The sequence below is a fragment of the Ranitomeya variabilis genome, chromosome 4 (assembly GCF_051348905.1).
Source record: "Ranitomeya variabilis isolate aRanVar5 chromosome 4, aRanVar5.hap1, whole genome shotgun sequence".
Taxonomy (NCBI): Eukaryota; Metazoa; Chordata; class Amphibia; order Anura; family Dendrobatidae; genus Ranitomeya; species Ranitomeya variabilis.
The window spans coordinates 669,202,542-669,228,286 of NC_135235.1; the positions used below are offsets into that span (position 1 = coordinate 669,202,542).

General features: G+C 44.1%; 1 protein-coding gene across 2 annotated transcripts in view; it reads left to right on the forward strand.

Moving 5' to 3' along the window:
- The window catches only part of LOC143766272 (uncharacterized), a 30,805-nt gene extending 8,683 nt beyond the window's left edge, over positions 1–22,122 (forward strand). For both annotated transcript variants that reach the window (XM_077253817.1, XM_077253818.1), the window contains exons 2-7: positions 16,059–16,209; positions 16,339–16,488; positions 16,574–16,697; positions 16,773–16,867; positions 17,178–17,268; positions 20,479–22,122. In XM_077253817.1, the coding sequence (XP_077109932.1) occupies positions 16,132–16,209; positions 16,339–16,488; positions 16,574–16,697; positions 16,773–16,867; positions 17,178–17,268; positions 20,479–21,911 (1,971 nt within the window). In that variant the 5' untranslated portion in view covers positions 16,059–16,131 and the 3' untranslated portion in view covers positions 21,912–22,122. The remainder of the gene's footprint in view (positions 1–16,058; positions 16,210–16,338; positions 16,489–16,573; positions 16,698–16,772; positions 16,868–17,177; positions 17,269–20,478) is intronic.
- Positions 22,123–25,745: the final 3,623 nt, after the last annotated feature.

Here is a 25,745-nt window from a genome sequence, read left to right on the forward strand (position 1 = left end):
CAGAGATGCTAGTGAATCAACTAATGAGCAAACTCAGGAAAAAATAAAAAATAAAAAAATTCTCTGCAGACTTCTTTTCTCTCCTTTCTTCTGCCAATTATTTTAACCCTTGGCCGGCCAAACTGTCGTGGTTCTCAATGGCAAGAGACCGTAGTAAAGCATACAAAAAGGACTAGCTCTTGGAAGATGGGAACTCGAGCTGACTGTGAGCTAAACCTACCGCACAACTAACAGTGGCCGGGTAGCGTGCCTACGTTTTATCCCTAGACGCCCAGCGCCAGCCGGAGAACTGACTGACCCTAGCAGAGGAAAATACAGACCTGGCTTACCTCTAGAGAAATTTTCCCCAAAAGGCAGACAGTAGCCCCCACATATAATGTCGGTGATTTTAGAGGAAATTGACATACGAAGTATGAAGATAGGTTTAGCAAATTGAGGTCCGCTTACTAGATAGTAGGAAGACAGAAAAGGGAACTACACAGTCAGCTGAAAACCCTTTCAAAACACCATCCTGAAATTACTTTAAGACTCTAATATCAACTCATGACACCAGAGTGGCAATTTCAGCTCACAAGAGCTTCCAGCCTCAGAAATATTCAAACACAGAGAACTGGAACAAAAATGCAAAACAAACTTAGGACTACAAGTCCAACTTAGCTGATAGTAGTCTAGGAGCAGGAACATGCAACAGAAAGGCTTCTGGTAACATTGTTGGCCGGCATAGAAATGACTGAGGAGCAAGGCTAAATAGAAAACTCCCACATCCTGATGGAAACAGGTGAACAGAGGCGATGAAGCACACAAGTTCAGTACCACCAGTGACCACCGGGGGAGCCCAGAAACCAAATTCACAACACAGAGCGTTCAGCTGCAGGTATTTGTATGTAGCCACACACTCTGGTCCCGAGACTCGCATCACACTCGCAAGTGTGACCCCTGTTGTGAACTATATTTCTTTGCTCCCTCTTGTGGTCATTAGCGGTATGGCACTTGGAGTGTCTTTCCCCAGGTTGGCACTCACCTGCTTCGTTTGGCCTGGGTGTGCCTATATAAACTTCCTGGATACTCTGTATTGTGCCTGGATTCGTTGTTATCAGACCATGTCTGTTTTCTCCTGTCTCCTGGTCTCCTGATTTTGCAAGATAAGCTAAGTCCTGCTTTCTTATTTTTGTGCATTTGAATTTTCCTTATTTTGTTCCAGCTTTGTTTAAAATGTGATTCCTGATTTTGCTGGAAGCTCTAGGGGGGCTGTTATTCTCCCCCCACACCGTTAGTCGGTGCGGGGGTTCTTGGATATTCAGTGTGGATATTTTGTAGGGTTTTTTGCTGACCGTATAAGTTATCTTTCTATTTTCTGCTATTAGTCAGTGGGCCTCTCTTTGCTAAATCTAGTTTATTCTTACGTTTGTCATTTCTTCTTACCTCACCGTTATTATTTGTGGGGGGCTTGTATTAACTTTGGGGTCTTTCCTCTTGAGGCAAGAGAGGTCTTATTTTCTCTGAAAGGGTTAGTTAGTTCTCCGGCTGGCGCGAGACGTCTAGAACCAACGTAGGTACGTTCCCCGGCTGCTGCTAGTTGTTTGTGTTAGGATCAGGTATACGGTCAGCCTAGTTACCACTTCCCTATGAGCTGGTTTTTTGTGTTTGCAGACTTAGCTGGTACTCCTGAGATCCTCTGCCATTAGGATCATAACAGTATTCCAGGCCGAATAAGTGCATTGCTGAAGCGGGATTATTAGAAAAGAAGTCTGAGGTTTTTTTTTTGTTTGTTTTTTTTCTTCCTCCCCTTTATCTCTGAGTGGCTTGAAGCTCTGCTGCAGACATGAATGTTCAGACTCTGATTACTAGTGTGGATCAGCTTGCTGCACGTGTGCAGGGCATTCAGGATTTTGTTATTAACAGTCCTATGTCAGAACCTAAGATACCTATTCCTGAGCTGTTCTCTGGAGATCGATTTAAATTTGGGAATTTTAGGAATAATTGTAAATTGTTTCTATCTTTGAGACCTCGTTCGTCTGGAGACTCAGCTCAACAAGTTAAAATTGTTATCTCCTTCTTGCGTGGCGACCCTCAGGATTGGGCTTTCTCATTGGCGCCAGGAGATCCGGCATTGGCAAATATTGATGCGTTTTTTCTGGCGCTCGGATTGCTTTATGAGGAGCCCAATCTTGAAATACAGGCAGAAAAAGCATTGCTGGCTATCTCTCAGGGCCAGGATGAAGCTGAGGTGTACTGCCAAAAATTTCGGAAATGGTCCGTGCTTACTCAATGGAATGAGTGTGCTCTGGCCGCAAATTTTAGAAATGGCCTTTCTGAAGCCATTAAGAATGTGATGGTGGGTTTTCCCATTCCTACAAGTCTGAATGATTCTATGGCTCTGGCCATCCAGGTTGATCGGCGTTTGCGGGAGCGCAAAACTGCTAATCCTCTGGCGGTGTTGTCTGAACGGACGCCTGACTCAATGCAATGTGATAGAATCCTGACTAGAACCGAATGGCAAAATCATAGGCGTCAGAATGGGTTGTGTTCTTACTGTGGTGATTCTACACATGTTATCTCGGCATGCTCTAAACGGCCATCAAAGGTTGTTAGTCCTGTCGCCATTGGTAATTTGCAGCCTAAGTTCATTTTGTCTGTGACTTTGATTTGCTCATTATCTTCCTACCCTGTTATGGCATTTGTGAATTCAGGTGCTGCCCTGAGTCTTATGGATTTATCGTTTGCCAAGCGCTGTGGTTTTGTCCTAGAGCCTTTAGAAAATCCTATTCCTCTTAGAGGAATTGATGCTACGCCATTGGCGGAGAATAAGCCGCAGTATTGGACACAAGTGACCATGTGCATGTCTCCTGAACATCGGGAGGTGATTTGTTTTCTTGTTTTGCATAAAATGCAGGATTTGGTCGTTCTGGGTCTGCCATGGTTACAGATCCATAATCCAGTTTTGGATTGGAAGGCAATGTCCGTGTCAAGTTGGGGTTGTCAGGGAATTCATTGCGATTCCTCGTCGGTGTCTATTGCTTCTTCTACTCCTTCTGAAGTCCCTGAGTACTTGTTGGACTATCAGGATGTATTCAGTGAGTCCAGGTCCAGTGCCCTTCCTCCTCATAGGGACTGTGACTGCGCTATAGATTTGATTCCTGGTAGTAAATTTCCTAAGGGACGACTATTTAATCTGTCTGTACCTGAGCATGCCGCGATGCGTGCTTATATTAAGGAGTCTTTGGAGAAGGGACATATTCGTCCATCCTCTTCCCCTCTTGGTGCGGGATTCTTTTTTGTGGCCAAGAAAGACGGGTCTTTGAGACCGTGTATAGACTAGGCTTTTGAATAAAATCACTGTCAAATTTCAGTATCCTTTGCCACTATTGTCGGACTTGTTTGCCCGGATTAAGGGTGCCAAGTGGTTCACCAAGATAGATCTTCGCGGTGCGTACAACCTTGTGCGCATTAAGCAGGGAGATGAATGGAAAACTGCGTTCAATACGCCCGAAGGTCATTTTGAGTACTTGGTGATGCCTTTTGGGCTTTCTAATGCCCCCTCAGTGTTTCAGTCCTTTATGCATGACATTTTCCGGAAGTATCTGGATAAATTTATGATTGTTTATCTGGATGATATTCTGGTTTTCTCTGATGATTGGGATTCTCATGTAAAGCAGGTCAGGATGGTGTTTCAGGTTTTGCATGATAATGCTTTGTTTGTGAAGGGCTCAAAGTGTCTCTTTGGAGTGCAGAAGGTTTCCTTTTTGGGTTTTATTTTCGCCCCTTCTACTGTGGAGATGGACCCAGTCAAGGTCCGAGCTATTCATGATTGGACTCAACCCACGTCCGTTAAGAGTCTTCAGAAGTTCTTGGGTTTTGCTAATTTCTACCGTCGTTTTATTGCTAATTTTTCTAGCGTTGTAAAACCTTTGACGGATATGACCAAGAAAGGTTCTGATGTTGCTAATTGGGCTCCTGCGGCCGTGGAGGCCTTCCGGGAGTTGAAGCGCCGGTTTACTTCGGCGCCTGTTTTGTGCCAGCCTGATGTCTCACTTCCCTTTCAGGTTGAAGTAGACGCTTCTGAGATCGGTGCAGGGGCTGTTTTGTCGCAGAAAGGCTCTGGTTGCTCTGTTATGAGACCATGTGCTTTTTTTTCTAGGAAGTTTTCGCCTGCTGAGCGGAACTATGATGTTGGTAATCGGGAGTTGTTGGCTATGAAGTGGGCATTTGAGGAGTGGCGTCATTGGCTCGAGGGAGCTAAGCATCGTGTGGTGGTCTTGACTGATCACAAAAATCTGATGTACCTCGAGTCCGCTAAGCGCCTGAATCCTAGACAGGCTCGTTGGTCGTTGTTTTTCTCCCATTTTGACTTTGTGGTCTCGTACCTGCCTGGTTCAAAGAATGTGAAGGCTGATGCTCTTTCTAGGAGTTTTGTGCCTGACTCTCCTGGAGTCTCAGAGCCAGCGGGTATTCTTAAAGAGGGAGTAATCTTGTCGGCCATTTCTCCTGATTTGCGACGTGTGTTGCAGAGATTTCAGGCTGGTAGACCTGACTCTTGCCCACCTGACAGACTGTTTGTTCCTGATAAGTGGACCAGTAGAGTTATTTCCGAGGTTCATTCCTCAGTGTTGGCAGGGCATCCTGGGATTTTTGGTACCAGAGATTTGGTGGCTAGGTCCTTTTGGTGGCCGTCCCTGTCGCGGGATGTGCGATCTTTTGTGCAGTCCTGTGGGATTTGTGCTCGGGCTAAGCCTTGCTGTTCTCGTGCCAGCGGGTTACTTTTGCCCTTGCCCATCCCGAAGAGGCCTTGGACGCACATTTCCATGGATTTCATTTCAGATCTTCCGGTGTTTCAAGGAATGTCTGTCATCTGGGTGGTCTGTGATCGTTTTTCCAAGATGGTCCATTTGGTGCCCTTGCCTAAGTTGCCTTCCTCTTCCGATTTGGTTTCTTTGTTCCTTCAGAATGAGGTTCGTTTGCACGGCATTCCTGAGAATATCGTGTCTGACAGAGGATCCCAGTTTGTGTCCAGATTCTGGCGATCCTTTTGTGCTAGGATGGGCATCGATTTGTCATTTTCATCTGCCTTTCATCCTCAAACTAATGTCCAAACGGAGCGAACTAATCAGACGCTGGAGGCTTATTTGAGATGTTTTGTTTCTGCGGATCAGGATGATTGGGTGACCTTCCTGCCATTGGCTGAGTTTGCCCTTAATAATCGGGCAAGTTCCGCTACTTTGGTTTCGCCATTTTTCTGCAACTCTGGTTTTCATCCGCGGTTTTCCTCGGGTCATGTTGAACCTTCTGACTGTCCTGGGGTGGATTCCGTGGTGGATAGGTTGCAGCGGATTTGGAATCTTGTGGTGGACAACTTGAATTTGTCACAGGAGAAGGCTCAGCGCTTTGCCAACCGCCGCCGCGTTGTGGGTCCCCGACTTCGTGTTGGGGATTTGGTTTGGTTGTCTTCTCGGTATGTCCCTCTGAAGGTTTCCTCTCCTAAGTTTAAGCCTCGCTTTATTGGTCCTTATAAAATTTTGGAAGTCCTTAATCCGGTGTCGTTTCGTTTGGATCTTCCGGTGTCGTTTGCCATTCACAATGTGTTCCATAGGTCTTTGTTACGGCGGTACGTGGTGCCTATGTGTTGTGAATTTGCTTTTTGCTCCCTCTAGTGGTTACTAGTTTTTTGACTCTGGTTTTTCTGTCATTCCTTTTATCCGCACCTGGGTCGTTAGTTAGGGGTGTTGCTATATAAGCTCCCTGGACCTTCAGTTCAATGCCTGGCAACGTAGTTATCAGAGCTAGTCTGCTGTGCTCTTGTCTACTGATCCTGGTTCCAGTTATATCAGCTAAGTCTGCCTTTTGCTTTTTGCTATTTGTTTTGGTTTTGTATTTTTGTCCAGCTTGTTCCAAATCTATATCCTGACCTTTGCTGGAAGCTCTAGGGGGCTGGTGTTCTCCCCCCGGACCGTTAGACGGTTCGGGGGTTCTTGAATTTCCAGTGTGGATTTTGATAGGGTTTTTGTTGACCATATAAGTTACCTTTCTTTATTCTGCTATCAGTAAGCGGGCCTCTCTGTGCTAAACCTGGTTCATTTCTGTGTTTGTCATTTCCTCTTACCTCACCGTCATTATTTGTGGGGGGCTTCTATCCAGCTTTGGGGTCCCCTTCTCTGGAGGCAAGAAAGGTCTTTGTTTTCCTCTACTAGGGGTAGCTAGATTCTCCGGCTGGCGCGTGTCATCTAGAATCAACGTAGGAATGATCCCCGGCTACTTCTAGTGTGGCGTTAGGAGTAGATATATGGTCAACCCAGTTACCACTGCCCTATGAGCTGGATTTTTGTATTCTGCAGACTTCCACGTTCCTCTGAGACCCTCGCCATTGGGGTCATAACAGTTTGCCAGGCCAGTATTAAATGTTTAATGCATTGCAGAAGAGGGATTATAAGAAAGAAGATTCTGAGTTTTTTTTTTTTTTTTTCTTTCTTCTTCCCCTTTACCTCAGAGTGGCTATGCTTGCTGCAGACATGAATGTCCAGACCTTGATTACAAGTGTGGACCAGCTGGCTACTCGTGTGCAGGGCATACAAGACTATGTTATCAGAAATCCTAGGTCAGAACCTAAAATACCGATTCCTGAACTGTTTTCCGGAGACAGGTTTAAGTTTAGGAATTTCGTGAATAATTGTAAATTGTTTTTGTCCCTGAGACCCTGTTCATCTGGAGATTCTGCTCAGCAAGTAAAAATTGTTATTTCGTTCTTACGGGGCGACCCTCAGGATTGGGCTTTTTCGCTGGCGCCAGGAGATCCGGCATTGGCTGATCTTGATGCGTTTTTTCTGGCGCTTGGTTTACTTTATGAGGAACCCAATCTTGAGATTCAGGCAGAAAAGGCCTTGCTGGCTATGTCTCAGGGGCAGGACGAGGCTGAAGTATATTGCCAAAAATTTCGGAAATGGTCCGTGCTGACACATTGGAACGAGTGTGCACTGACCGCTAATTTTAGAAATGGCCTTTCTGAAGCCATTAAGAATGTTATGGTGGGTTTTCCCATTCCCACAGGTCTGAATGATACTATGGCACTGGCTATTCAAATTGACCGGCGGTTGCGGGAGCGCAAAACCGCAAATTCCCTCATGGTGTTGTCTGAACAGACACCTAATTCGGTGCAATGTGATAGAAAAACCGCAAATTCCCTCATGGTGTTGTCTGAACAGACACCTGATTTAATGCAATGTGATAGAATCCTGACTAGAAATGAGCGGAAAATTCATAGACGCCGGAATGGCTTGTGCTACTACTGTGGTGATTCTACACATGTTATCTCAGCATGCTCTAAACGTATAGCTAAGGTTGTTAGTCCTGTCACCGTTGGTAATTTGCAACCTAAATTTATTCTGTCTGTAACTTTGATTTGCTCACTGTCATCTTATCCTGTCATGGCGTTTGTAGATTCAGGTGCTGCCCTGAGTCTCATGGATCTCTCATTTGCTAAGCGCTGTGGTTTTAATCTTGAACCATTAGAAAATCCTATTCCTCTTAGGGGTATTGATGCTACACCATTGGCAGCAAATAAACCGCAGTATTGGACACAGGTTACCATGTGCATGACTCCTGAACACCGCGAGGTGATACGTTTCCTGGTTTTACATAAAATGCATGATTTGGTTGTTTTAGGGCTGCCATGGTTACAGACCCATAATCCAGTCCTGGACTGGAAGGCTATGTCAGTCTCAAGTTGGGGCTGTCGTGGTATTCATGGGGATTCCCTGCCTGTGTCTATTGCTTCTTCTACGCCTTCGGAAGTTCCGGAGTATTTGTCTGATTATCAGGATGTCTTCAGTGAGTCTGAGTCCAGTGCACTGCCTCCTCATAGGGACTGTGACTGTGCTATAGATTTGATCCCAGGCAGTAAATTTCCTAAGGGAAGACTGTTTAATCTGTCGGTACCTGAACATACCGCTATGCGTTCATATATCAAGGAGTCTCTGGAGAAAGGACATATTCGTCCGTCTTCTTCCCCTCTTGGTGCGGGATTCTTTTTTGTGGCAAAAAAGGACGGATCTTTGAGACCTTGTATTGATTATCGGCTTTTAAATAAGATCACTGTCAAATTTCAGTATCCTTTACCGCTGTTGTCTGACTTGTTTGCCCGGATTAAGGGTGCCAAGTGGTTCACCAAGATAGACCTTCGTGGTGCGTACAACCTTGTGCGCATTAAGCAAGGTGATGAATGGAAAACCGCATTCAATACGCCCGAAGGTCATTTTGAGTACTTGGTGATGCCTTTTGGGCTCTCCAATGCGCCTTCAGTTTTTCAGTCCTTTATGCATGACATTTTCCGGAAGTATCTGGATAAATTTTTGATTGTTTATCTGGATGATATTTTGTTTTTTTCTGATAATTGGGATTCGCATGTGGAGCAGGTCAGGTTGGTCTTTAAAATTTTGCGTGAAAATTCTTTGTTTGTCAAGGGCTCAAAGTGTCTCTTTGGTGTACAGAAGGTTCCCTTTTTGGGGTTCATTTTTTCCCCTTCTGCTGTGGAGATGGACCCAGTCAAGGTCCGAGCTATTCTTGATTGGACTCAGCCCTCGTCAGTTAAGAGTCTTCAGAAGTTCTTGGGCTTCGCTAACTTCTACCGTCGTTTTATCGCTAATTTTTCTAGCATTGTGAAACCTTTGACGGATATGACCAAGAAGGGCTCCGATGTGGCTAACTGGGCTCCTGCTGCCGTGGAGGCTTTCCAGGAGTTGAAACGCCGGTTTACTTCGGCGCCTGTTTTGTGCCAGCCTGACGTCTCACTTCCCTTTCAGGTTGAGGTGGATGCTTCGGAGATTGGGGCAGGGGCCGTTTTGTCGCAGAGAGGCCCTGGTTGCTCTGTTATGAAACCTTGTGCCTTTTTCTCTAGGAAGTTTTCGCCTGCCGAGCGAAATTATGATGTGGGCAATCGGGAGTTGTTGGCTATGAAATGGGCATTTGAGGAGTGGCGTCATTGGCTCGAGGGTGCTAAGCATCGTGTGGTGGTCTTGACTGATCACAAAAATCTGATGTATCTCGAGTCTGCTAAACGCCTTAATCCGAGACAGGCCCGCTGGTCATTGTTTTTCTCCCGCTTTGATTTTGTTGTCTCGTATTTACCAGGTTCAAAGAATGTGAAGGCCGATGCTCTTTCTAGGAGCTTTGTGCCTGATGCTCCTGGAGTCGCTGATCCTGTTGGTATTCTTAAAGATGGAGTTATCTTGTCAGCTATTTCTCCGGATCTGCGACGTGTGTTGCAGAGATTTCAGGCTGATAGGCCTGAGTCTTGTCCACCTGACAGACTGTTTGTCCCGGATAAGTGGACCAGCAGAGTCATTTCCGAGGTTCATTCCTCGGTGTTGGCAGGTCACCCGGGAATTTTTGGCACCAGAGATCTGGTGGCCAGGTCCTTTTGGTGGCCTTCCTTGTCAAGGGATGTGCGGTCATTTGTGCAGTCCTGTGGGACTTGTGCTCGAGCTAAGCCTTGCTGTTCTCGTGCCAGCGGTTTGCTCTTGCCCTTGCCTGTCCCGAAGAGACCTTGGACACATATCTCCATGGATTTCATTTCTGATCTTCCGCTATCTCAGGGCATGTCCGTTATCTGGGTGATATGTGATCGCTTCTCCAAGATGGTCCATTTGGTTCCTTTGCCTAAGCTGCCTTCCTCTTCCGATCTGGTTCCTGTGTTTTTCCAGAACGTGGTTCGTTTGCACGGCATCCCTGAGAATATTGTGTCTGACAGAGGATCCCAGTTCGTTTCCAGGTTCTGGCGATCCTTTTGTAGTAGGATGGGCATTGATTTGTCGTTTTCGTCTGCTTTCCATCCTCAGACTAATGGACAGACGGAGCGAACCAATCAGACTTTGGAGGCTTATTTGAGGTGTTTTGTCTCTGCTGATCAGGACGATTGGGTGACATTCTTGCCGTTGGCTGAGTTTGCCCTTAATAATCGGGCTAGTTCCGCCACCTTGGTTTCGCCTTTTTTCTGCAACTCTGGTTTCCATCCTCGCTTTTCTTCGGGTCATGTGGAGCCTTCTGACTGTCCTGGGGTGGATTCTGTGGTGGATAGGTTGCAGCGGATCTGGAGTCATGTGGTGGACAACTTGAAGTTGTCACAGGAGAAGGCTCAGCGCTTTGCCAACCGCCGCCGCGGTGTTGGTCCCCGACTACGCGTTGGGGATTTGGTGTGGCTTTCTTCCCGCTTTGTTCCTATGAAGGTCTCCTCTCCCAAATTTAAACCTCGTTTTATTGGGCCTTACAAGATATTGGAAATCCTTAATCCTGTATCTTTTCGTCTGGATCTTCCTGTGTCGTTTGCTATTCACAATGTATTTCATAGGTCCTTGTTGCGGCGGTACATTGTGCCTGTAGTTCCTTCTGGTGAGCCTCCTGCTCCGGTGTTGGTTGAGGGCGAGTTGGAGTACGTGGTGGAGAAGATCTTGGATTCTCGCCTCTCCAGGCGGAGGCTTCAGTACCTGGTCAAGTGGAAGGGCTATGGTCAGGAGGATAATTCCTGGGTGGTCGCCTCTGATGTTCATGCGGCCGATTTAGTTCGTGCCTTTCATGCCGCTCATCCTGATCGCCCTGGTGGTCGTGGTGAGGGTTCGGTGACCCCTCACTAAGGGGGGGGTACTGTTGTGAATTTGCTTTTTGCTCCCTCTAGTGGATACTAGTTTTTTGACTCTGGTTTTTCTGTCATTCCTTTTATCCGCACCTGGGTCGTTAGTTAGGGGTGTTGCTATATAAGCTCCCTGGACCTTCAGTTCAATGCCTGGCAACGTAGTTATCAGAGCTAGTCTGCTGTGCTCTTGTCTACTGATCCTGGTTCCAGTTATATCAGCTAAGTCTGCCTTTTGCTTTTTGCTATTTGTTTTGGTTTTGTATTTTTGTCCAGCTTGTTCCAAATCTATATCCTGACCTTTGCTGGAAGCTCTAGGGGGCTGGTGTTCTCCCCCCGGACCGTTAGACGGTTCGGGGGTTCTTGAATTTCCAGTGTGGATTTTGATAGGGTTTTTGTTGACCATATAAGTTACCTTTCTTTATTCTGCTATCAGTAAGCGGGCCTCTCTGTGCTAAACCTGGTTCATTTCTGTGTTTGTCATTTCCTCTTACCTCACCGTCATTATTTGTGGGGGGCTTCTATCCAGCTTTGGGGTCCCCTTCTCTGGAGGCAAGAAAGGTCTTTGTTTTCCTCTACTAGGGGTAGCTAGATTCTCCGGCTGGCGCGTGTCATCTAGAATCAACGTAGGAATGATCCCCGGCTACTTCTAGTGTGGCGTTAGGAGTAGATATATGGTCAACCCAGTTACCACTGCCCTATGAGCTGGATTTTTGTATTCTGCAGACTTCCACGTTCCTCTGAGACCCTCGCCATTGGGGTCATAACACCTATGGTTCCTGCTGCTGAGCCTCCTGCTCCGGTGTTGGTTGAGGGCGAGTTGGAGTATGTGGTGGAGAAGATCTTGGACTCTCGTCTCTCTAGATGGAGGCTTCAGTATCTGGTCAAATGGAAGGGCTATGGTCAGGAGGACAATTCCTGGGTGGTCGCCTCTGATGTTCATGCGGCCGATTTGGTTCGTGCCTTTCACGCTGCTCATCCTGATCGCCCTGGTGGTCTTGGTGAGGGTTCGGTGACCCCTCCTTAAAGGGGGGGTACTGTTGTGAACTATATTTCTTTGCTCCCTCTTGTGGTCATTAGCGGTATGGCACTTGGAGTGTCTTTCCCCAGGTTGGCACCCACCTGATTCGTTTGGCCTTGGGTGTGCCTATATAAACTTCCTGGATACTTTGTATTGTGCCTGGAATCGTTGTTATCAGACCATGTCTGTTTTCTCCTGTCTCCTGGTCTCCTGATTTTGCAAGATAAGCTAAGTCCTGCTTTCTTATTTCTGTGCATTTGAATTTTCCTTATTTTGTTCCAGCTTTGTTTAAAATGTGATTCCTGATTTTGCTGGAAGCTCAAGGGGGGCTGTTATTCTCCCCCCACACCGTTAGTCGGTGCGGGGGTTCTTGGATACTCTGCGTGGATATTTTGTAGGGTTTTTTGCTGACCGTATAAGTTATCTTTCTATTTTCTGCTATTAGTCAGTGGGCCTCTCTTTGCTAAATCTAGATTATTCTTACGTTTGTCATTTCTTCTTACCTCACCGTTATTATTTGTGGGGGGCTTGTATTAACTTTGGGGTCTTTCCACTTGAGGCAAGAGAGGTCTTATTTTCTCTGAAAGGGTTAGTTAGTTCTCCGGCTGGCGCGAGACGTCTAGAACCAACGTAGGTACGTTCCCCGGCTGCTGCTAGTTGTTTGTGTTAGGATCAGGTATACGGTCAGCCTAGTTACCACTTCCCTATGAGCTGGTTTTTTGTGTTTGCAGACTTAGCTGGTACTCCTGAGATCCTCTGCCATTAGGATCATAACAGACCCCGGCCTTATTCTCTTTTGCATTCTCTCTCGTATTCTCTCTCCTTCTGGTTCACATATAATGGAGGAGGTTCCCTCTCGGTCTTTCTCGGAAGCAACAGAGGACACAGAAAGATGAATATAGTGAATCCTTTCTTCTCTCTCCTTATCTTCCTGACAGGACTCACTTTCTTTCCTCCCATCTTCATCTCATTACAGTTCTAGTTTTGGATTTTGAAGTTTTCTTCTCTATGAAGGTTTTCTTTAAGTTCATGTAGAGACACGGGGGGTCAGCAGGTGCCCTGCTCCGCTAGCCTGAAACCTTATGGATCAGGTCTCATCCCACCGAACACGCACTCTCCTTTTACCGTGGGCATAGTGCTACTCAGACAACACAGAATGAGGGTAAAACAGTGTAGCAATATTTTTTTGAACCACAAAACAGAGAACTAACACATAGAACAGTCACAGCAAAATACCCAAGATGGTGCAAAATTACAGTCTCACCCTTCCAGTGTCTCGCCTGGATAAGAGCAGCTGTGACTTCAGAGCTTCCAAGGCTGACTAACCTACCTGTGGCATGCACAGAGAGGAAGTAATGACAAGCTTAAGAAGATGGTAGTCCATTGAGGTACAAGGCCAGTTGTCCAGAGGGAAACAACCTGGCTTCTCCGAACATTTGCATGGAGCCAGGCGACCAGTGGGTCCCATTCCTGGCTTTCCCAAATGTATCCATGGGTCTCAGGTGAACACTGGGTTTAAATCCAGAGTACCCCAAACATGTCCATCGGTTCAGTAATGGTCAATGGAGCAGAACTGTATTCTTCCAGTCGGGGCCGTGGTCCTCTAAATTGGCATCCTGTAGAGCAGTGTTCCCCAACTCCGGTCCTCGAGCCACCAATAGGTCATGTTTTCAGGATTTCCTTAGTATTGCCCAGGTGATAATTGCATCACCTGTGAAATACTAAGGAAATCCTGAAAACATGACCTGTTGGTGGCTCTTGAGGACTGGAGTTGGGAAAAACTGCTGTAGAATGACAAATCTGTCTCTCGTGATGAAGCCATGATGTCTTGGCTGCTGTCTTATAAAGAGCCTTGGGTTCTTTTAAATCCGTGGCTCTCTTGGCTGTCTGGAGGTATCTGTTTCAGAGGCTCATATATCCTCTTTTTTTATTCAACAACTGTCCTTTAAGCCAGCATCCAGACGTAAAGGGGTAGAACGGTGACGAGAGCAACTCTCATTGTTTAATTATTTAATCTATTTGCATAGTTTTTCCTCTATTTTGCAAGTTAACAAACTGGCTGGCATGAACAATGTGTAATCAACATATCATCAAACATCATTGTTCAATGACCCTTTATCACTGTCTTGCAAAGATAGCAGACAATAAGTTGTAGGAGCTGATATAAGATGCAAACATTAGTCATTCATACATTTAGAAATATCAATTTAACCTACAAGAATAGTAAACATTTCAAACTATTGACCAACGAGAAAGAAACACAAATTCAGGTGAATCTCAAGGTTTGGTTGCCGGTTGCTATTAGGGCTTTAAGCAATTAAAAGAGTATTTCATGTCTCCTCCTGTTCTAATCCAAACCAATCTCCAAAAACCATTCATTGTGAAGGTGGATGCTTCAGAGGTTGGTGTAGTGGCCATTTTATCATAGAGATCCAAAACTCTGGCTAACCTGTGTCCATATACTTTAAAAAAAAAAATTCTCATCTCCGGAATGAAATTATGATGTTGGGAATCGTGAGTTGCTTACTGTTAAATTACTGTTTAAGTTTCTATTAAAAGAATTTGTCCCTTTGGCAGTACCTACCTCATCCCTGCCTCCTTTGGTTTCAGTCGATTGGTGGCTTGGAGTATGAGGTTCAGAGAATTGTGGATTCCTATACAGTCCAAAATTTCCTCCAATACCTCATTAACTGGAGAGGACGCAGACCTGAAGAGAGATCCTGGGTTCCAGCTTGAGATGTGAATGCTGAGCAGTTAGTTAGGGCCTTCTATCTGAGATTTCCTGGGAAACCTGGGGGGTCCGGTGGCCCCCTTTTGAGGAGGGGGTGCTGTCACGATACCACTCCTCAATATGTCTTTGACGCAGTTATTGACAGCGTAGCTGTCCAATATGGTGCAGGGGTGTGCTGAAGCTGTCAGTACTTTGACAGCTCAGTCGTTCACTCTCGTGCTGGCCAGCTTGAGACTGTCAGTAATTTGACAGCCCTATACAACAACAGTCGCACACAAGGAAAAGATTTTCAGATTTTTGTTTAAGTTGAAAAGTGTGGTTTTCTTTATTACAAACACTAAACTGAAGATATCACCACAGTGTTTCAAGGTAGGTAACGTTTCGACCCACAGGGTCTTTCTCAAACCTTACATAAAGTGGGAGAAACAGGGCGAAGGGCACAAATCCCTGGAGGGGTGTGGGAGTCCCGTTAGGGGCTATAGCGGTGACACCGCCGCAGACACCAGCAGTTCCTTTGCTATAGCCCCTAACGGGACTCCCACACCCCTCCAGGGATTTGTGCCCTTCGCCCTGTTTCTACCACTTTAAGTAAGGTTTGAGAAAGACCCTGTGCGTCGAAACGTTACCTACCTTGAAACACTGCGGTGATATCTTCAGTTTGGTGTTTGTAATAAAGAAAACCACGCTTTTCAACTTAAGCAAAAATCTGAAAATCTTTTCCTTGTGTGCGACTGTTGTTGTATAGGACTATATTCTGGAGTATCCCTCCACGTTCAGTCTGCACTACCATTAGTGAGAGTGCACGTCTTTTTCTTTACGATAGTAATTTGACAGCTTCGTTGTTCAGTCTGGTACAGGGGCGTGCTGAGCTTAGGTGTTTTCATTGACAGCTCAGCTGACCAATCTGCGACTGGGAGGTTCTGGATTGCCTTCAGGTATTCCCTATCCCAGGTCATTGCCCAGCTACTTAGCTGGGCTGTCAGACCCAGGTCTCTGTCAGACGTACATTCAGCTCTGTGTGGTTTCTCTCCTTGCCTTGTATTCTGCTCTTGGATTTTTTTGCTGCCTGACCTTGGACCTCATTCTGACCATCCATTTTGCCGGTTCCCCTTTCTCTGACCCTCTTTCTTCCCGGTATTGTGACCTCAGACTGTTACCTGACTGCGCCTCTGTTTATTCCCTCTGTTTGCGACGTACCCTCCTGTTTTTTTACCTCGGGCTCCTTGACTAATCTGACTCTCTGCTTGTACACAAGAAGTGACTCATTGTCACACTAAAGCTTTAGTTTGTGTCAGCATTTTCTGAGACCATAACTTTTTTTATTATTATTATTTTTCAATAGTTGGAGCTGTATCAAGGATTATTTTTTTGTTTGTTTGCTGAGTAGCTTTACTGGTACCATTTTGGGGTATATATGACATTTTGAACACTTTACATTGCAGTTTGCAATTGTGCAGTGACCCCCAAAAATGTCAATTGTGTTGTTTCAACCTTTTGTGTTTTTGGAGCTTACCATATAGGTCAGGCACCAATTCCTGATAATTGGTTTTACTACATACTGTAATTTTTCAGTATGTAGTAAAAACGCAATCTTCTGTGATAATGAATCGGACAGTGATATAAAGTTTCCAGTAATTGTAATATTTCATGGGTTTCTTTATTATTTTACATTGGCTCATTGTCTCCCCTTTTAGGTCCCTACAATATCGGATCCTCTCAGTGGAGATCTTCTATAAAAGATAATTTTTGCTGATTGACCCTTCAAAGATGGATACGGATAGGGCCAAGATGGTGGAGAAGATATTACACCTCACCATAGAGATCCTCTTCCGGCTTACTGGAGAGGTGAGAAGAGTGATGTAATATGACGTCATCAGAATCTATCTATGGGAATAACAGATGGACAGAACTAGATAGGTAAGGACTCTGGAAATATCTGTAGTGAGATTTATTAATGTGTGTCTCCATAACTAGGATTACACAATAGTGAAGAAGACCTCTAATGAGTCCTGGGGAAGATCCCTGAAAACAGGCCCCCCACCTCACCCCCTGATGCATGAGGACATCAATTACCAGAAGATCCTAGAAATCACCTGCAAGATGATTGAGCTGTTGACTTTAGAGGTGAAACTGCTGGTAATGCTTGGACAGAGTATACAGTAATGCTATTAAGGGATTGGGGAGATGACTGTATCTTTGTATGTGTCAGGTTCCTATAAGGTGCCAGGACATCGCTGTCTACTTCTCCATGGAGGAGTGGGAGTATTTAGAAGAACACAAAGATCTGTACAAGGACGTGATGATTGAGGTTCCCCAGCCCCTTACATCACCAGGTAATAGGACTAAATATTCACTGCCTATATCTATATGTAAAGTATGAATTCAGTCCCTGTATCTGTTTCCTCCAGTTCTATCCAGTAAGAGGACAACACCAGAGAGATGTCCTAGTCATCTTCCACAGAACTGTAAACCAGAAAATCCCAATGATCTTCAGGATTATCAGGTAGGTGGAGAGAAAGTGTCATGAGGTCCCCCCCATTTGATGTGTAGATGGCTGTGAAGGTCTTGTGTTCAGTCTTGTTTTAGCCACCAGTATATTATGTTTTATACTTGTGTAATAAGAATGGTGGAGATGGCAGCATGAATTAATCCTGATGATAGACCTTAGATGTTCTCTGGATCTCCTCACAATTTTCTGGCTGTGGGCACTGTTGTTTGGAGTAAGGAACCAACAGGTTGGTTCCATAACTACCGCTGTTGTGATATTTCTGGTCATAATTGTAAATTATGCTGTGGCTTATACACTATTTCAGGATGAATTTCTGGACAATATTAACACTACAGAGACATATGTGAGTGGTGATGATTGGTATAAAGTGGAGATTCCTACAGATAACTACCCAGGTGAGTTGTAGTCTCTATATATGTATATATTTTTAGTGGGGGTTTAGTTTTCTGGTTTGTTATATCGTGGCCCAAACTGTTCCATTTCTATGTATCTGTAACAACTCATGCTGGCATCACAGCATGGCCTCTCATCTCTTACACTATATTACCCACTGCTCCAGGTCATGATGTGGTTTCTGTTTCTTGCCAGCTCCATATTCTGTGCCTCTGCTCACTGCATGCTTCCTGGCTGTGTGCATAGGGGGCCGGCGCCTGAACTCTCTGGTTCTTATAGGAATCAGGTGCACCAGTCTAATCTGTTCCTGACCAATTACCTAGAGGCCTCCAGTATTTAGTGCAGCTCTACCCAGTGGATTGGGCCAGTGCAATGTGTTAGCTCAGTTTGTGTTTAGCTTCTGAGTTGCCAGGCCTTGCTCTGTGTTACTCCGTCTCTAGAGGCTTTTCTCTTGCCTTGCCTTGATCTTGCTTGTTTGCCCACCAGGAGGCTGTATATCCTGGTCCCTGTCTCTTTGTTCTTTTTCCTTGTCTTGTTCCATTATCTTGTCTGTACTTAGGGTACCGTCACACATTGAAATTTCCATCGCTACGACGTTACGATTCGTGACGTTCTAGCGATATCGTTACGATATCGCAGTGTCTGACACGCAGCAGCGATCAGGGATCCTGCTGAGAATCGTACGTCGTAGCAGATCGTATGGAACTTTCTTTCGTCGCTTGATCACCCGCTGACATCGCTGGATCGTTGTGTGTGACAGCGATCCAGCGATGTCTTCGCTTGTAACCAGGGTAAACATCGGGTAACTAAGCGCAGGGCCGCGCTTAGTAACCCGATGTTTACCCTGGTTACAAGCGTAAACGTAAAAAAACAAACCGTACATGCTCACCCGTCGGTGTCCTTCAGGTCCCTTGCCGTCTGCTTCCTGCTCTGAGTGCCGGCCGGAAAGTGAGAGCAGATCACAGCGGTGCTGCGATCTGCTCTCACTGTACGGCTGCACTCAGAGCAGGAAGCAGACGGCAAGGGACCTGAAGGACACCGACGGGTGAGTATGTACTGTTTGTTTTTTTACGTTTACGCTGGTAACCAGGGTAAACATCGGGTTACTAAGCGCGGCCCTGCGCTTAGTTACCCGATGTTTACCCTGGTTACCCGGGGACTTCGGCATCGCTCCAGCGCCGTGATTGCAACGTGTGACCGCAGTCTACGACGCTGGAGCGATATTCATACGATCGCTGCGACGTCACGGATCGTGCCGTCGCAGCGATGAAAATTTCAATGTGTGACGGTACCCTTAGTCCTATCTCTGTCTCTTTGTCTGTGGCCCCCGTCCCCGCTGTGTCTTTCCTTGTGTTCTCAGTCTGCTTATGCTCCGCACTCTTGCGGCTCTGCCTGCTCTGAACCCTTGTGACTTTGCCAGGGCTACGCTCTCTTGCAGCTTTGCCTCTGCTCCGCACTCCTGCAGTTCTGCTCCGTTCTACTCTGCTCTGCTGCTGCTGAGACCTCTTGCTGCAGCTCCTCTCCGCATTCCTTGCGGTTCCGCTCTGCTTAGCTTTTGCTGCTGCAGAAACTTCTTGCTGCAGCTCCTCTCCGCATTCCTCGCAGTTCCGCTCTGCTTAGTTTCTGTTGCTGCTCCATCTCCTGCTGCTCTACCATTCCTATTCGCAGCCTTGCGGTTCTCTTCCTGTGTGAACAGGTCCCAAACCTGTTCCTTCACACTCCATTCCTTCCTGCTTGTTTCCATACCTGCATCTCCTGTGTGAACAGGTCCCAACCTGTTCCTTCATACTTCATTCCTTCCTGCTTGTTTCTTTACCTTCACCTCCTGTGTGAACAGGTCCCTACCTGTTCCTTCATACACCACACCAACCTGCCCTGTGTCTCTGCCGTTGCCTGCCAGCCCTGTGTCTCTGCCATGTCTGCCAGCCCTGTGTCTCTGCCGTGCCTGCCAGCCTTGTGTCTCTGCCAGCTCTGTGTCTCAGCCGTGCCAGCCTACTCGTCTGAGTTTCATCTGTGCTCATCTGCTAGTCCTGCCTGATGCCCGCACCAATCCTGGTGTTCCTGTTTCTCAAGTGGGATCAGCAGCCACAGCTTGACACCACCCTGGAGTAGCACCTGGCAGCTGCCTGCCCCACAAGCCTGACCTCACCATCAGAGGCTCAAGTGAAGACCAAGGCAGCTGTCATAGTCACGCTCCTTCCAGGGTAGTCTGGTTTGTGGCACAGTGGGGCCACAAACCCCCCGAGCTCACGCCCAAAAGTCAGGGAGTGAGCGTGACAGTATCTTTTGAAAATCTTTAATCAAATGATAAAAACAGCATCAGTATCAGTAATATCAACTAGATTTGAGCAAAGTAGATTTTTGGGTTGATAGCAAGGAGCCCACTAAAATAAGTTACTGATTCGTTGTAATCCGCACGGTTCCCAAAACATTTTTAATTTTTTTACAAATAAATATAGTTGCCACTGGCTTCTGAAATAAGCCATTAGTTCATCTTTATCATCATCATTTTTGGTGCTAGCAAGAAGAGAAATGTAGCAATCCCTTTACTATCAACGCTCCCACCCCCTCAAAATAAATATTTAGTCAAAAGACCACAGCTAAAATTTTCATGAGCTGTTGCTTTTTCATTAGCCTTGGTGCTTCCCCATTACTTATTCACTTTACATACCCCAACCTGTTGTTACTCCACATAAAGGAGTAATCAACAATTTTTGATGGCTAAAATAGACCAAACCATTGCTTCTTTGACTTTCAAATATCAGAGCTGTTTCTCCCCCAAAAAGGGATAATTTTTCAACCACTGTTTGTTAAAAAGCCATGGCTTCTTCCATATAATCATGATGTGTTTAAACACTGAAACAGCAGGCATCTGTCTCCCAAAAGCGCTAATTTTTGGAAAAAAAAATTTAATTTTTAAAATGTCCGCAGCATGGTTAAACAGACTGTTAGTTACCATCCATTTCCAAATGTTGAGGTCACCTTAGGATCGCTAACCCTGTCTTTGCATTAAAGAGCTAGGAGTGGGTTGGATGCTGTCCTAGGAGACAACAGAATGTCCTACAACATGTCTTTTTCAGGGCAATATGTGGCATTGTAGTACTTTATATTTGCCATGTGTCAAATTTCTTGACAAATTTGATCAAGCCGATAAATTCAAATTCCAAATAATTTGTTCATCTTTAATGTATACATTTTTCATTTCTTGGCAGAAGACTGTACTAGGACGTCACATGGACATCGGAATTTTTCTGTTTTTAAAGCTGATAATGTTATCAAACCAGAAATATATGAAGAGCATACCAGTTTCCTACATATATCACCAGCGTTTCACAGCAAACATGTATCATCTAAACTTTTTCAACATGGCCTATATTCTGATTCATCACGGACTTTTAAAAAAAGTAACGAAAAAATAGATGCACCACATCTAAAAGCTTATACAGGTGAAAAAACATTTTCATGTTCAGAATGTGGGAAATGTTTTGGGATTAAATCAAAACTCGTTAGACATCGGAGAAGTCACACAGGGGACAAGCCATTTTCGTGTTCAGAATGTGGGAAATGTTTTAATGACAAACCAAATCTTGCTGCACATCAGAGAATTCATACAGGGGAGAAGCCTTTTTCATGTTTAGAATGCGGAAAATGTTTTACCTACAAATCGGATCTTATTATACATGAGAGAAATCACACAGGGGAAAAGCCGTTTTCGTGCTCAGAATGTGGGAAGTGTTATAGTGTTAAATCAAGACTTGTTAGTCATCAGAGAAGCCACACTGGGGAAAAACCATTTACATGTTCTGAATGTGGGAAATGCTTTAATCGGAAACCTAATCTTGCTGCACATCAGTTAATTCACACAGGAGAAAAGCCATTTTCATGTCTAGAATGTGGAAAATGTTTTACATACAAATCGGATCTTGTTAGACATCAGAGAAGTCACACAGGGGAGAAGCCATTTTCATGTGCTGAATGTGGGAAAGGTTTTAATGACAAACCAAATCTTACTGCACATCAGAGAATTCACACAGGGGAGAAGCCATTTTCATGTAGAGAATGTGGGAAATGTTTTACTTATAAAGCAGAACTTGCTACACATGAGAGAGCTCACACAGGTGCAAGGCCATTTTCATGTTCAGAATGTGGGAAATGTTATAGCATTAAATCAAGACTTGTTAGACATCAATCAACGCATAGAGGGGAGAAGCCATTTTCATGCTTAGAATGTGGGAAAAGCTTTAACCAAAAGTCAAATCTTTCTGCACATCAGAGAATTCACACAGGTGAGAAACCATTTCCATGTCCAGAATGTGGGAAATGTTTTACCCACAAAGCAGATGTTGTTAAACATAAGAGAATTCATACAGGGGATAAACCATATTTATGTTCAGAATGTGGGAAGTGTTATAGCATGAAATCAAGACTTGTTAGACATTTGACAACTCACACAGGTAAGAAACCATTTTCATGTTTAGTATGTGGGAAATGCTTTAATCAGAAAGCAAATCTTTCTGCTCATGAGAGAATTCACACAGGAGAGAAACCATATTCATGTTCAGAATGTGGAAAATGTTTTATCTATAAAGCAAATCTTGTTAAACATGAGAGAAGTCACACAAGGGAGAAGCAATTTTCATGTTGATAATGAGGAAAATGCTTTACAAAGAAGTATATCTTTAAAAAAAATAAAAAAATCAATCAGCCTTTTTAATTTATTTTTTTATAATTCTATTGTCAAATTGTAAAAGAATAGTTACTTATACAGTGGGGGAAATAAGTATTTGATCCCTTGCTAATTTTGTAAGTTTTCCAACTGACAAAGACATGAACAGTCTATAATATTAAGGGTTGGTTAATTTTAAGATTGAGAGATAGGATATCAAAAATAAAATCCAGAAAATCACATTGTATAAATTATATAAATTTATTTGCATTTTGCAGTGAGAAATAAGTATTTGATCTCTCTGGCAAACAAGACAATACTTGGTGGCAAAACACTTGTTGGAAAGCACAGCAGTCTGACGTTTTTTGTAGTTCATGATGAGGTTTGCGCACATGTCTGGAGGAATTTTCATCCGCTCCTCTTTGCAGATCATCTCTAAATCGTTAAGATTTTGAGGCTGTCGCTCAGGATTTTACGGTACATGACTCCATCCATTCTCCCATTGATACAGTGAAGTAGTCCTGTGCCTTTAGCAGGGATACACCCCCAAAACATAATGTTTCCACCTCCATGCATGACAGTGGGGACGGTGTTCTTTGGGTCATAGGCAGCATTTCTCTTCCTCCAAACACGGCTAGTTGAGATAATGCCAAATAGCTTAATTTTTCTCTCATCCGACCACAGCACCTTCTCCCAAGCACTCACAGAATCATCCAGGTGTTCATTGGCAAACTTCAGACAGGCCTGCACATGTGCTTCCTTGAGCAGGGGAACCTTGCAGGCACTGCAGGATTTTAAACCTTTATGGCGTAATGTGTTTTCTTGGTGACAGTGGTCCTAGCTGCCTTTACATCATTAACAAGTTCCCCCAGTGTAGTTTTAGGCTGATCTCTCACCTTCTTCATGATCAAGGAGACTCCACGAGGTGAGATTTTGCATGGTGCCCCAGATCGATGTCTATTGACAGTCATCTTGTATTTCTTCCATTTTCTTACTATTGCACCAACAGTTGTCTCCTCACCCAGCGTCTTACGTATGGTTTTGTAGCCCATTCCAGCTTTGTGCAGGTCTATGATCTTGCCCCTGACATCCTTATAAAGCTCTTTGGTCTTGCCCATCTTGTAGAGAGGTTAGAGTCTGACTGATTATTTGAGTCTGTGAACAGGAGTCTTTTATAAAGGTGACTATGTAAGACAGTTGTCTTTAATGCAGGTAACGAGTTGATTAGGAGGGTCTAACTGGTCTGTAGGAGCCAGAACTCTTAATGGTTGGTAACGGATCAAATACTTATTTCTCACTGCAAAATGCAAATACACTTATATAATTTATACAATGTGATTTTCTGGATTTTATTTTATATTCTATCTCTCAATGTTAAAATTAGTCTACCCTTAAAATTATAGACTGTTCATGTCCTTGTCAACTGGCTAACTTACAAAATCATCAAGCGATGAAACACTTATTTCCCCCACTGTAAGTTACAGTCAAAGTTAAAGAGACACATCTAAATGTAAAAGAGAATGCAATTTGTTTCACTAAATGATGAAGAATGGGAAATGTATCCATCTACCAATTAACATAAAAATATAACCCAGAAAACAATATTTCACCATGTATATAGAACACTTTATATGTATATAAACTCTACAGCTGCATATAAAAAGGACGACTGGCACTTCTCTGATATATAGGGACAGTTGACTAGTAAATCATCTAACTCCCCAACTTGTCACATCTAATAATTAGGTTGTCCTATTAATTTGATGAGACCAACTGCCCCCTGGAAGGTTAACTCTTCCACTGTCCTGATCAAGTACAGCAGCATACACCCAACACCTGATGTCAGATCATCTTTAATAGATGTTGGATAATGCCTTTACTACGTTTAAAGATTCGTACACATGTGCTTTGATTGCTAATATTTTTCTATTTTGTATGGTTTTTTTTGTATGCTAAGATATTGTCTTAGAACCTATAGAGTTGTGGTAGAGCTGGTAGGCATTTAATAAAGAAACTAGATGTTTCCATCCAGCTAACGCTCGGCATTCTCATTGCTATCTAATTAACGCTGCTGGTGATTAAACTAAAGTAAATAATGACAACATTCAATAGCGCTTACGCAGGTGGTAAATTAACTTAAAATGAAGTTAATAACAATAGTGTGGTGATGTGTTGGGGGTGGGATTATGTGTGGTGATGTGGTGGGGGCGGGATTATGTGTGGTGATGAGTTGGGCGGGATTATGTGTGGTGATATGGTGGGGGCGGGATTATGTGTGGTAATGGGGTGGGGGCGGGATTATGTGTGGTGATGTGGTGGGGGTGGAGCTACTTTGAAGTGGGCGGGATTAGCGAGTAATCACTATGCCTCTGATATATATATAGATAGTGAAGTGAGAATTACACTGTGGCTCTCAGATTTCTTTACATTTTTTTTTTTAAATGATCTTTTTATAGGAAAAAACATGTATTACACATCTACGATATTGTGATGTCATTTGAGAGGTAGAATTAATGTGCATTGTATAGTTAACTAGTTTTATTGTTATCTGTAGAGGAAACAGTGAAATTGGATCCAGGAACCTCTCCTCATTCTACTTTCTAAGGGACGGGATTGGGGTTCTCCCTCTACTGTAGAATTTGCAACATAATCCTCTTTATATGTGGCATATTGTGATATCAGGTCTTATTTTTCCTTTACCAATTATCCTTTGTGTCAAAGTAAAAGCAAAGTTTAGTTATGATTTAAGTGTTTCCACTTTATTGGAGCAAGTGCGATTCTAGGTAAATTTGTAATTGGTCAGAAATACAATCCAGTTTACAAAAAATAACAACCTGAAGGGATGAACTCTCCATTTCCATTGTCAAGAGGATAGAGAATTTCAGTTCTGGCCACAATGAGAAATGATCAGATACAAAACACAGTAAATAATAACCCATTGTAGAGGAAACAAACATTTCTCTGAAGAGTAAAAGATATAGTCAAAACTGTTGAAGGTACACCTGTGCAGCGAGTCGTAAAAGAAGGTGTAGATGCAGGGCCGGCTTTAGGTTCTTGTGGGCCCCGGGTGAAAGAGTCTCAGTGGACCCCTTTAACACCTACCACGATTCATGATTTACAGATGAGGCAGAGAAATATAGGTATGGTACAATGCCAAAGATTTCACTTACTACATACATTACATGAGTGATTTCAATTGAAAATTCTACAATAGCTCAGAAACCAGACAGTATAGTCCTCCACACAGTAGCACCACATAGTGCTCCATACAGAATAATGAGCCCCATAACAGTTGTGGCCAAAAGTATTGACACCCCTGCAATTCTGTCAGATAATACTCAATTTCTTCCTGAAAATGATTGCAAACACAAATTCTTTGGTATTATTATCTTCATTTAATTTATCTTAAATGAAAAAACACAAAAAGAATTGTCCTAAAGCCAAATTGGATATGATTCCACACCAAACATAAAAAAGGGGGTGGACAAAAGTATTGGCACTGTTCGAAAAATCATGTGATGCTTCAAAAATTTGTGTAATTAACAGCACCTGTAACTTACCTGTGGCACCTAACAGGTGTTGGCAATAACTAAATCACACTTGCAGCCAGTTGACATGGATTAAAGTTGACTCAACCTCTGTCCTGTGTCCTTGTGTGTACCACATTGAGCATGGAGAAAAGAAAGAAGACCAAAGAACTGTCTGAGGACTTGAGAAACCAAATTGTGAGGAAGCATGAGCAGTCTCAAGGCTACAAGTCCATCTCCAAAGACCTGAATGTTCCTGTGTCTACCGTGCACAGAGTCATCAAGA